The 13,095-nt window shown below is 38.8% G+C and overlaps 1 protein-coding gene across 5 annotated transcripts in view; it reads left to right on the forward strand.

Moving 5' to 3' along the window:
- The window catches only part of mapkap1 (MAPK associated protein 1), an 82,058-nt gene that overhangs the window by 31,688 nt on the left and 37,275 nt on the right, over positions 1–13,095 (forward strand). For 3 of the 5 annotated variants that reach the window (XM_088416880.1, XM_088416882.1, XM_088416883.1), the window contains 2 exons: positions 10,581–10,619; positions 10,769–10,855. In XM_088416880.1, the coding sequence (XP_088273006.1) occupies positions 10,581–10,619; positions 10,769–10,855 (126 nt within the window). The remainder of the gene's footprint in view (positions 1–10,580; positions 10,620–10,768; positions 10,856–13,095) is intronic. The other 2 variants (XM_088416881.1, XM_088416884.1) reach the window with 1 other exon arrangement.

Raw genomic sequence — 13,095 nt, forward strand, 5'->3', positions numbered from 1 at the left:
ATGGGCGTGGCCTCTACGACCATTTTCATTCCAAAGCATTTTCTGTCCAGTAAAATTTGCTGTAATTTGACCCAGATGATCTGATCTTCTCACAATTTCACACATTGCATGAAAATATTCTCCTGAACATATCGACAAAAATATATTCCAGTTTAAAGCTAGCGCCACCTAGTGGCTGCAAAAAATGTCATTAGTCTAAAGATTACAAACAATCCTGTTTGGTTTGACCTACAGCTATGAAACTTTGTAGGCAAATGAAGGACTGTAAGACCTACAAAAAAGTCAATGGAAAAGATGTGCTAGGATGTACAGAAAAATTGTTATGAATTTTTTTAATGTGCAGTTTTGTCCCATTCTTAGACATTAGCTGGTCTCAAACTAGTGCCTTTTTCTCTTGAACGATTCACCCCATTACCTTCAACTTTGGCATGAATCATTATCCAACTGAGGGGCACACATAGTCCAAATATCGTGAAGATGTCTTGACATAAAAGATGCGGGCGGAGCTTCAAATTATGTTTAATACTTCCTTTGCCAAGAGTGACAACAATCTTAATAACTCAGCTATGACAGCTTCAAACCATCTGAAACTCTCCTGGGCCTTTAAAAGTAATGCAATAATACAGCTATGTGATAAACTTTCAAATCATTTACAGCGCCACCCAGTGGCGGACAAAAATCTCATTTTTTATACTTTTATGTACTGTGAAATGCCTGTTTGACTAAATGAACTAAAAAATGGTCAGAAAAGCTATGACACATTGGAACATTAAGGTTCTCAACTTTTATGACTTTTCATTAAAGGGCGTGGCCTCTATGCAAACTCAAAGTCTGATGTCTCCCCAAAACGGTAAAAGTTGCTGTAATTGGACCTAGATAATCTGATGTTTGCAAAACTTCATATATGGGACGGGAGTCAATGTGAAACACACCTAGGAGCCTATTTTTTATCATAGTACGAGCGCCACCTAATGGCAGCAAAAAATATAGCAAATCCTTAACATTTTTATGTACTCTGCTGAGCCCCTTGAAGTCATATCCCTTAAATGTTTTCTGAAAAGCCAGTGGCCATGCCTTATGCCCTCCACAAATCAGTACGATGTTTCGACAGTGGCTGTGGCGTATATGGCATTGAAAGTCACAAAATTGGAACAATAAAAGCTGCAGTAACTCCACCCACATTGTCCCACCTTGTCTAAATTTTACATATTTGGTAATAGTCCTGCACTGAAGGGATCTACAACTAATTTTTCATCGTTCGTAGTCCTTGTTCATACCCCGACCTGTTCATACCCCAACGTACACAGGTCTGCGAGGGCCCTTTATAGCTGCTTGCAGCTCTAGTTATTATTATTATTATTATTTACTGTGCAGCACTTTTCCATTTTTGAGGGCCTAAACATGCACGAAAAGTCACCAAAATTTGCACATTTGTCGGGCCCATTGAAAAATTGGATATTTTTGTGTTTCCCAAAACAATGCAAAAAAAATGGCTCTGCAGCGCCACCTAAGGTTGAAAAAGTGCACCTGGTCCCGGCCCGTTTGACCTAGAGCTACGAAAATTTTTAGGCATATGTAGGACCTAGAGACCTACAAAAAAGTCAGCGCGAGCCATGCGCTCAGATGTACAGAAAAAGAGTTATGAATTTTTGAATGTGCATTTTTGGCCCATTTTTGCACGTTTGTAGGTCCCAAACTGCTCCTTGTTTCTCCTAAACGCTTTACTCAATCACCTTCAAATTTGCTGTGGTCCATATTCACACATAGGGGCACAAGTGGGCAAAATTTGGTGCAGATCCGCTGGCATATATGATAGGGACGTGGCTTCAAATTATGTGTTCAATTTTTCCTTCGCCAAGAGGGACAAAAACCTTAATAACTTTGATGTACTAGCTTAAAAAAATCTAAAACTTCATAGACACATGGAAACTTATGTCTTTAACACCTTTAAAAAAAGTTTTTTTAAATACCTACTAGCGCCGCCTAGTGGTTGATTAAAATGTCATTTTTTACACTTTCATGTATTGTGCTCAGTCTGTTTGAGTAAAACAAGTGAAAATTGGTCAGAATATCATTAAGACATGGAATATTAAGGTTTTAAAATTTTACGACTTTTCGATAATGGGCTTAGTCTGCACGCCACCTCAAAGTCAGATGACTCGCCAAAACGAAAAAAGTGGCTGCAATTGGCCCCAAAAAGGCCTTATAAGTGGAAAATAGCCTCTCACTCCCGGCCCGTTTGACCTAGAGCTACAAAAATTTGTAGCCTTATGTAGGACCTCGAGCCCTACAAAAAAGTCAGCGCGAGCCATGTGCTCAGATGTACAGAAAGAGAGTTATGAATTTTTGAATGTGCACTTTTGGCCCGTTTTTGCCGAACTGCTCCTTTTTTCTCCCAAACGCTTGACCTGATCGACTTCAAATTTGCTGTGATGTTTTATCTGACTGTGAGGCACAATTGTTAAAATTTTTGTGATGATCAGCCATCAAATATGTTGGGGGTGGGGCTTTATATTATGCCTTTGATGATTACTTTGCCACATGTGAAACAAACCTTTATAACTCAGCTTTACAAGCTTAGAAAAATCTGAAACTTCACAGACACATGGAGACTCAAGCCCTTAACACAAGTGTTTACAAAAATCTTCAATTGCTTATAAGGCCATCTAGTGACAAACAAAAATGTCAGTCTGATGTCTCGCCAAAACGAACAAAGTTGCTGTGTTTGGTCCCAGATGGTCTTATCTTGTCTAAACTTCATATATTTGATGGGTTTTCAATGCGGAATACACCTATCAACGTATTTTTTGTTATAGTGCGAGCGCCACCTAGTGGCAGCCAAAAATATAGCATTTTTTAAACGTTTTTATGTGTTTAGCTGAGCCCTTTGAAGTAATATCGCTGAAATTAAGTCTGAAAAGCCTCTATACAGCCTTGCTGACCTCCACCAAATTTTACGAAATTTCGATAATGGGCGTGGCCTCTACGACCATTTTCATTCCGAAACTTTATCTGTCCAGTAAAAGTTGCTGTAATTTGACCCAGATGATCTGATCTTTTCACAATTTCACACATTGGATGAAAATATTCTGAACATATCGACAAAAATATATTCCAGGTTAAAGCTAGCGCCACCTAGTGGCTGCAAAAAATGTCATTAGTCGAAAGATTACAGTCAATCCTGTTTGGTTTGACCTACAGCTATGAAATTTTGTAGGCAAATGAAGGACTGCAAGGCCTACAAAAAGGTCAATAGAAGTGATGTGCTAGGATGTACAGAAAAATTGTTATGAATTTTTTTAATGTGCAGTTTTGTCCCATTCTTAGACATTAGCTGGTCTCAAACTAGTGCCTTTTTCTCTTAAACGATTCACCCCATTACCTTCAACTTTGGCATGAATCATTATCCAACTGAGGGGCACACATAGTCCAATTATCGTGAAGATCTCTTGACATAAAAGATGGGGGCGGAGCTTCAAATTATGTTTAATACTTCCTTTGCCAAGAGTGGCATTGAAAGTCACAAAATTGGAACAATAAAAGCTGCAGTAACTCCACACACATTGGCCCACCTTGTCTAAATTTTACATATTTGGTAATAGTCCTGCACTGAAGTGATCTACAACAAATTTTTCATCATTCATAGTCCTTGTTCATACCCCGACCTGTTCATACCCCAATGTGCACAGGTCTGCGAGGGCCCTTTATAGCTGCTTGCAGCTCTAGTTAGGGCCCGAGCAGCTACCGCTGCGAGAGCCCTCTTGTTTTTCTCCAGATTATTATTATTAGGGCCCGAGCAGCTACCGCTGCGAGAGCCCTCTTGTTTTTCTCCAGATTATTAGGGCCCGAGCAGCTACCGCTGCGAGAGCCCTCTTGTTTTTCACCGGATTATTATTAGGGCCCGAGCAGCTACCGCTGCGAGAGCCCTCTTGTTTTTCTCCAGATTATTATTCTTATTATTATTATTATTATTATTATTATTATTATTATTATTTACTGTGCAGCGCTTTTCCATTTTTGAGGGCCTAAACATGCACGAAAAGTCACCAAAATTTGCACATTCGTCGGGCCCCGTGAAAAATTTGATATTTTTGTGTTTCCCAAAACAATGCAAAAAAAATGGCTCTGCAGCGCCACCTAAGGTCGAAAAAGTGCACCTGGTCCCGGCCCGTTTGACCTAGAGCTACGAAAATTTTTAGCCATATGTAGGACCTAGAGACCTACAAAAAAGTCAGCGCGAGCCATGTGCTCAGATGTACAGAAAAAGAGTTATGAATTTTTGAATGTGCATTTTTGGCCCATTTTTGCACGTTTGCAGGTCCCAAACTGCTCCTTGTTTCTCCTAAACGCTTTACTCAATCGCCTTCAAATTTGCTGTGGTCCATATTCACACGTAGGGGCACAAGTGGGCAAAATTTGGTGCAGATCCGCTGACATATATGATAGGGGCGTGGCTTCTAATTATGTGTTCAATTTTTCCTTCGCCAAGAGGGACAAAAACCTTAATAACTTTGATGTACTAGCTTAAAAAAATCTAAAACTTCATAGACACATGGAAACTTATGTCTTTAACACGTTTGAAAAAAGTTTTTTTAAATAGCTACTAGCGCCGCCTAGTGGTTGATTAAAATGTCATTTTTTACACTTTCATGTATTGTGCTCAGTCTGTTTGAGTAAAACAAGTGAAAATTGGTCAGAATAACATTAAGACATGGAATATTAAGGTTTTAAAATTTTACGACATTTCGATAATGGCCGTAGTCTGCACACCACCTCAAAGTCAGATGACTCGCCAAAACGAAAAAAGTGGCTGTAATTGGCCCCAAAATGGCCTTATGAGTGGAAAATAGCCTCTCACTCCCGGCCCGTTTGACCTAGAACTCCAAAAATTTGTAGTCTTATGTAGGACCTCGAGCCCTACAAAAAAGTCAGCGCGAGCCATATGCTCAGATGTACAGAAAGAGAGTTATGAATTTTTGAATGTGCACTTTTGGCCCGTTTTTGCTCATTTGCAGGTCCCGAACTGCTCCTTTTTTCTCCCAAACGCTTGACCCGATCGACTTCAAATTTGCTGTGATGTTTGATCTGACTGTGAGGCACAATTGTTCAAATTTTCGGGATGATCCGCCATCAAATATGTTGGGGGCGGGGCTTCATATTATGCCTTTGATGATTACTTTGCCACATGTGAAACAAACCTTTATAACTCAGCTTTACAAGCTTAGAAAAATCTGAAACTTCACATACACATGAAGACTTAAGCCCTTAACACAAGTGTTTAAAAAAATCTTCAATTGCTTATAAGGCCATCTAGTGGCAAACAAAAATGTCAGTCTGATGTCTCGCCAAAACGAACAAAGTTACTGTGTTTGGTCCCAGATGGTCTTATCTTTTTTAAACTTCATATATTTGATGGGTTTCCAATGCGGAATACACCTATCAACGTATTTTTTGTTATAGTGCGAGCGCCACCTAGTGGCAGCCAAAAATATAGCATTTTTTAAACGTTTTTATGTGTTTAGCTGAGCCCTTTGATGTAATATCGCTGAAATTAAGTCTGCAAAGCCTCTAGACAGCCCTGCTGACCTCCACCAAATTTTACGAAGTTTCGATAATGGGCGTGGCCTCTACGACCATTTTCATTCCGAAGCTTTATCTGTCCAGTAAAAGTTGCTGTAATTTGACCCAGATGATCTGATCTTCTCACAATTTCACACATTGGATGAAAATATTCTCCTGAACATAGACAAAAATATATTCCAGTTTAAAGCTAGCGCCACCTAGTGGCTGCAAAAAATTGTCATTAGTTGAAAGATTACAGTCAATCCTGTTTGGTTTGACCTACAGCTATGAAACTTTGTAGGCAAATGAAGGGCTGTAAGACCTACAAAAAAGTCCATAGAAGTGATGTGCTAGGATGTACAGAAAAATTGTTATGAATTTTTTTAATGTGCAGTTTTGTCCCATTCTTAGACATTAGCTGGTCTCAAACTAGTGCCTTTTTCTCTTAAACGATTCACCCCATTATCTTTGGCATGAATCATTATCCAAATGAGGGGCACACATAGGCCAAATATCGTGAATATCTCTTGACATAAAAGATGCGGGCGGAGCTTCAAATTATGTTTAATACTTCCTTTGCCAAGTGACAAAAATCTTAATAACTCAGCTATGACAGCTTCAAACCATCTGAAACTTTTCTGGGCCTTTAAAAGTAATGCAATAATACAACTATGTGATAAACTTTCAAATCATTTACAGCGCCACCCAGTGGCGGACAAAAATCTCATTTTTTATACTTTTATGTACTGTGAAATGCCTGTTTGACTAAATAAACTAAAAAATGGTCAGAAAAGCTATGACACATTGGAACATTAAGGTTCTCAACTTTTATGACTTTTCAATAAAGGGCGTGGCCTCTATGCCAACTCAAAATCCGATGTCTCGCGAAAACGGTAAAAGTTGCTGTAATTGGACCTAGACGATCTGATATTTTTAAAACTTCGTATATGGGATGGGAGTCCAATGTGAAACACAACTACAAGCCTATTTTTTATCATAGTACGGGCGCCACCTAGTGGCAGCAAAAAATATAGCAAATCCTTAACGTTTTTATGTACTCTGCTGAGCCCCTTGAAGTGATATCCCTTAAATGTTTTCTGAAAAGCCAGTGGCCATGCCTTATGCCCTCCACAAATGAGTATGATGTTTTCACAGTGGGTGTGGCCCATATGGCATTGAAAGTCACAAAACTGTAACAATAAAAGCTGCAGTAACTCCACCCACATTGTCCCACCTTGTCCAAATTTTACATATTTGGTAAGAGTCCTGCACTGAAGTCATCTACAACTACTTTTTCATCGTTCATAGTCCTTGTTCATACCCCGACCTGTTCATACCCCAACGTGCACAGGTCTGCGAGGGCCCTTTATAGCTGCTTGCAGCTCTAGTTATTATTATTATTATTTACTGTGCAGCGCTTTTCCATTTTTGAGGGCCTAAACATGCACGAAAAGTCACCAAAATTTGCACATTTGTCGGGCCCGGTGAAAAATTGGATATTTTTGTGTTTCCCAAATCAATGCAAAAAAAATGACTCTGCAGCGCCACCTAAGGTCGAAAAAGTGCACCTGGTCCCGGCCCGTTTGACCTAGAGCTACGAAAATTTTTAGGCATATGTAGGACCTAGAGACCTACAAAAAAGTCAGCTCGAGCCATGTGCTCAGATGTACAGAAAAAGAGTTATGAATTTTTGAATGTGCATTTTTGGCCCATTTTTGCACGTTTGCAGGTCCCAAACTGCTCCTTGTTTCTCCTAAACGCTTTACTCAATCGCCTTCAAATTTGCTGTGGTCCATATTCACACATAGAAGCACAAGTGGGCAAAATTTCGTGCAGATCCGCTGACATATATGATAGGGGCGTGGCTTCAAATTATGTGTTCAATTTTTCCTTCGCCAAGAGGGACAAAAACCTTAATAACTTTGATGTACTAGCTTAAAAAAATCTAAAACTTCATAGACACATGGAAACTTATGTCTTTAACACCTTTAAAAAAAGTTTTTTTAAATACCTACTAGCGCCGCCTAGTGGTTGATTAAAATGTCATTTTTTACACTTTCATGTATTGTGCTCAGTCTGTTTGAGTAAAACAAATGAAAATTGGTCAGAATATCATTAAGACATGGAATATTAAGGTTTTAAAATTTTACGACTTTTCGATAATGGGCAGAGTCTGCACGCCACCTCAAAGTCAGATGACTCGCCAAAACGAAAAAAGTGGCTGTAATTGGCCCCAAAATGGCCTTATGAGTGGAAAATAGCCTCTCACTCCCGGCCCGTTTGACCTAGAGCTCCAAAAATTTGTAGCCTTATGTAGGACCTCGAGCCCTACAAAAAAGTCAGCGCGAGCCATGTGCTCAGATGTACAGAAAGAGAGTTATGAATTTTTGAATGTGCACTTTTGGCCCGTTTTTGGTCATTTGCAGGTCCTGAACTGCTCCTTTTTTCTCCCAAACGCTTGACCCGATCGACTTCAAATTTGCTGTGATGTTTTATCTGACTGTGAGGCACAATTGTTCAAATTTTTGTGATGATCCGCCATCAAATATGTTGGGGGCGGGGCTTTATAGTATGCCTTTGATGATTACTTTGCCACATGTGAAACAAACCTTTATAACTCAGCTTTACAAGCTTAGAAAAATCTGAAACTTCACAGACACATGGAGACTCAAGCCCTTAACACAAGTGTTTAAAAAAATATTCAATTGCTTATAAGGCCATCTAGTGGCAAACAAAAATGTCAGTCTGATGTCTCGCCAAAACGAAAAAAGTTGCTGTGTTTGGTCCCAGATGGTCTTATCTTTTCTAAACTTCATATATTTGATGGGTTTCCAATGCGGAATACACCTAACAACGTATTTTTTGTTATACTGCGAGCGCCACCTAGTGGCAGCCAAAAATATAGCATTTTTTAAACGTTTTTATGTGTTTAGCTGAGCCCTTTGATGTAATATCACTGAAATTAGGTCTGCTAAGCCTCTAGACAGCCCTGCTGACCTCCAATAAATTTTACGAAGTTTCGATAATGGGCGTGGCCTCTACGACCATTTTCATTCCGAAGCTTTATCTGTCCAGTAAAAGTTGCTGTAATTTGACCCAGATGATCTGATCTTCTCACAATTTCACACATTGGATGAAAATATTCTCCTGAACATATCGACAAAAATATATTCCCGTTTAAAGCTAGCGCCACCTAGTGGCTGCAAAAAATGTCATTAGTCGAAAGATTACAGTCAATCCTGTTTGGTTTGACCTACAGCTATGAAACTTTGTAGGCAAATGAAGGACTGCAAGACCTACAAAAAAGTCAATAGAAGTGATGTGCTAAGATGTACAGAAAAATTGTTATGAATTTTTTTAATGTGCAGTTTTGTCCCATTCTTAGACGTTAGCTGGTCTCAAACTAGTGTCTTTTTCTCTTAAAGGATTCACCCCATTACCTTCAACTTTGGCATGAATCATTATCCAACTGAGGGGCACACATAGTCCAAATATCGTGAAGATCTCTTGACATAAAAGATGCGGCCGGAGCTTCAAATTATGTTTAATACTTCCTTCGCCAAGAGTGACAAAAATCTTAATAACTCAGCTATGACAGCTTCAAACCATCTGAAACTCTTCTGGGCCTTTAAAAGTAATGCAATAATACAGCTATGTGATAAACTTTCAAATCATTTACAGCGCCACCCAGTGGCGGACAAAAATCTCATTTTTTATACTTTTATGTACTGTGAAATGCCTGTTTGACTAAATGAACTAAAAAATGGTCAGAAAAGCTATGACACATTGGAACATTAAGGTTCTCAACTTTTATGACTTTTCATTAAAGGGCGTGGCCTCTATGCAAACTCAAAATCCGATGTCTCGCGAAAACGGTAAAAGTTGCTGTAATTGGACCTAGACGATCTGATATTTTTAAAACTTCGTATATGGGATGGGAGTCCAATGTGAAACACACCTACAAGCCTATTTTTTATCATAGTACGAGCGCCACCTAGTGGCAGCAAAAAATATAGCAAATCCTTAACGTTTTTATGTACTCTGCTGAGCCCCTTGAAGTGATATCCCTTAAATGTTTTCTGAAAAGCAAGTGGCCGTGCCTTATGCCCTCCACAAATCAGTACGATGTTTCCACAGTGGGTGTGGCCTATACGGCATTGAAAGTCACAAAACTGTAACAATAAAAGCTGCAGTAACTCAACCCAAATTGTCCCACCTTGTCTAAATTTTACATATTTGGTAAGAGTCCTGCACTGAAGTCGTCTACAACTAAGTTTTCATCGTTCATACTCCTTGTTCATACCCCGACCTGTTCATACCCCAACGTGCACAGGTCTGCTAGGGCCCTTTATAGCTGCTTGCAGCTCTAGTGTATATTAGTAATTATCATTGTAATATGGTTATAAGCTCCCCAAAGTAGAACTTTTATGATGGATTAATATTAGGAAAAGAGGAAAACACAATAATCGACAGAGGAAGATGGGATGGAAAAGACTGTCACTCAGAAGCACTCTGAGATCTTAAAGGAAAATTCAGATTTGAACAAAATGTGTGTAAACGTATACAAAACAGCAACCCAAACCCACAACAGAAACATGACATATATACATTATCACAAATAAATATTGCTGAGAATAGAAATCACAGACTAGATGCAAAGATTCGACCACGCTTTTGGAACACACAGAGGTTGTTCAAAGGAAAATCATTGAAAGTGCTTACTAACAAACAATTGTTTGCCTTGACTTTCACATCTGGTAACAGCGAATGGTGTTTGTGGTGTGAGGATCTTTGAATTAAATTTTAATTATTTTCAGTGGGTGTGGTTTTATGTTTCTGTGGTTGGGTAAATTGGTTTGTGGTTGAAAATTGAAAGGTAACTGAATGTTGAATCTGGGCTCCCTAAATTATCTTGGTAAAATTTGTGAAACATTGGTCAAGATGAGTGTTTCTTGTCAGAAAGCTGTATTCCTTTCAAATGGGGATGAAAAATTGACATGTTGTGGCTGTCTTATTAGGGCTCCAACAAGATAGCCATGAGAAACCTGGGGCTGCTGGTAAGATAAGAGGGATGATCCAGTTTAAGATCCTTTGTGATCAAAGTACATTTCTTTTGTTATGAAAACAATGCTTTATTTAGCATACAGCACATTTTTTTCATCCTTTTTAATTGACTGAAATTTTGCATCTTTGCTTCATTTTTCAGCCCAAAGACTTGAAAGATTGAGGAAGGAGCGTCAAAACCAAATCAAATGTAAAAATATTCAGTGGAAAGAAAGATCATCTCAATCAGGTAGCGTTCCTCACCTTTTAGAAGACTTTGGTTAACATTCAACTGTTTCTCTAGTGTTATTTGGTGGGGTTTTTTTATGTATCCCTGCCATTCCTTCTTTAAATACATTTGTGTTCATAAATATTGCCATTAAATGTATTAGTGTCAATCAAATGTAGATTTTTGCTCTGCACAATGGCCTGGTCCCCATTTCTTGTGAATTGTGTGAATAACTGTATCGATATAATATGGTGTGTGTGTATATATACAGCATTTCTTTTATTTAGTTTTTTTTATTCGGTAACTTCCTTTTTGTTCCCCTATGTATCACAATATAGGATTTTTTTCACGAGTTGTTTGAAACAACTCATGAACAACAATTTTCTATGGGTTTTTTTCTATTTGTTTATAAAACACATATTTTGTATAGGACACATAATAAATAAACAAATGAATACAATGAAAAACAAATATCCAGAGGAAGGAAAATGACCCAATCAAAATCTGTGGTGTTACTAATTCTTTGCAAAGAGTGCAGTGAAATGACTTGAACAGAATAAAATTTAGCTCTTGTGTCATTCTGGACACTGGGTGTCAACCACGTAATGATATACATTAAACTCATGCGGAAGTACTTATGCCATCATGTCAAATACATTGGCGCAATGTGCTATCAGCTGAATTGTAAATAAAGTAAACTTAGAAAGAACACAAGACTGATTCTTTATAATGCAACAGGGACCAAAGCTGAACGTTTAGTAATGGCCCAGATGGCTATCCTTGCCCAATGGTTATCTCTTAAGGAGGATGGAAGGATTTTACTTTTGCGGAGCAGTATCACGATGAAGTTAGATGCTAATCCTGCTAATGCTAAAACTTTCTGTCACTGAAACGATCAGCAAACTATTTTGCACAAGCATGGGAACTGGTCACTTGGGCTTGTAAGATGCAGGGTAGCCTGGGCTAGGCTTGCTTCGTATTTCTTGATTATCTCCAGCATCGTTTCCATATACGTAAATCATCTTCTTAACTGTTCTCTCTAACATCACTAGCAATCTTTTGACCCTTTCGAGTTTGAATTAAGCAGTAAAATGCACCATAAATACGGTTTTGTAACCACTTACTATAGAACAAAGCTTTACCATTCCGCCATTTTGAAATGAGTGAGGCCGACCAATAGCAGACCAGCATCTCAGTGAGGAGACACTGACCAATAGCAGACTAGCATTGTAGTGATGCATTGCATGGAGGCATTGACGGCAACTGAAAATAAGTGCAATTACCTAAAAACGCCTGCAGATGGAGACAAAACAACACACAGACGACCCCCTAGAGTCATGACAGTTGTTTTTGTCACAAAATCGGGAAAATATCTTGAAGAGGGGACAAAAAAACTCAGTATTCCACATCACCACATGAATAAAACGTGAGCCAGGGACGCTTAACGCGGGGGTCGACTGTATTTTCAATTATAAGTATATCTTTAATAGTACAACTGCAGGCAAGATTGCACAACACAAATAGGTAACTATGAACATCATTTTTAATCACTTGAGTTTAGTGTATTGATTTGCACTGAAGTGCATCAGTCAGGGAAACATAGACTGGACAGTAGCTGCTGACAGTCAGGCTCAAGCACACATCCAAATGTTAACAGTCAAACTGGTACAGCACTTGGACTTGATGATTTTCATGTAAGAAAAGGTTGATTCACACAAGTAAGTGGAACCAAATAATGCAGTCAAACAGATAGCACAATTCCTCATGTTTGAGTACTTTTATCTTGGCGGTTAAGTTCCAAAACTGTCCATGAGCTCTAGACTCCAGCTCAATGTCAGCTTGTCAAAATGTTATTTTCCACTCTGGAAGAGTTCAAGTGAAACAGTGTTGCAATTTTTGATGCCAGTGAATTAACCTCTGCATGTTTCCGAAAAGGATAGCACAAGAATGTAGAGACTGGCTTGAGCCAAAAAAAAAAATCACCTGTCAAACTCTGTTAGACAATTGTCAACCTGCTCCATGTAGCGTGCACTGTCAAGTTGCATACAGGTCTTCCCTTGTGTGTCCGTCTGACAGCAAGTTCTGGAAATTTGTCACATCATGGCGCTGCAGCTTTGAGGATAGATGTTTCATCTTTTGCTTAAAAGCATTAACTGGACTGATCATATGGATCACTATTTTGTCTTCTTGCAGCTCTCAATTTAGGTCATTCAACATGTTTGACAGATCAGTCAAAAATGCCAAGTGTAACAGCCACTCCT

The sequence above is a fragment of the Hippichthys cyanospilos genome, chromosome 6 (genome assembly GCF_059441005.1).
Source record: "Hippichthys cyanospilos isolate Australia breed blue-spotted pipefish chromosome 6, RoL_Hcya_1.0, whole genome shotgun sequence".
Taxonomy (NCBI): domain Eukaryota; kingdom Metazoa; phylum Chordata; class Actinopteri; order Syngnathiformes; family Syngnathidae; genus Hippichthys; species Hippichthys cyanospilos.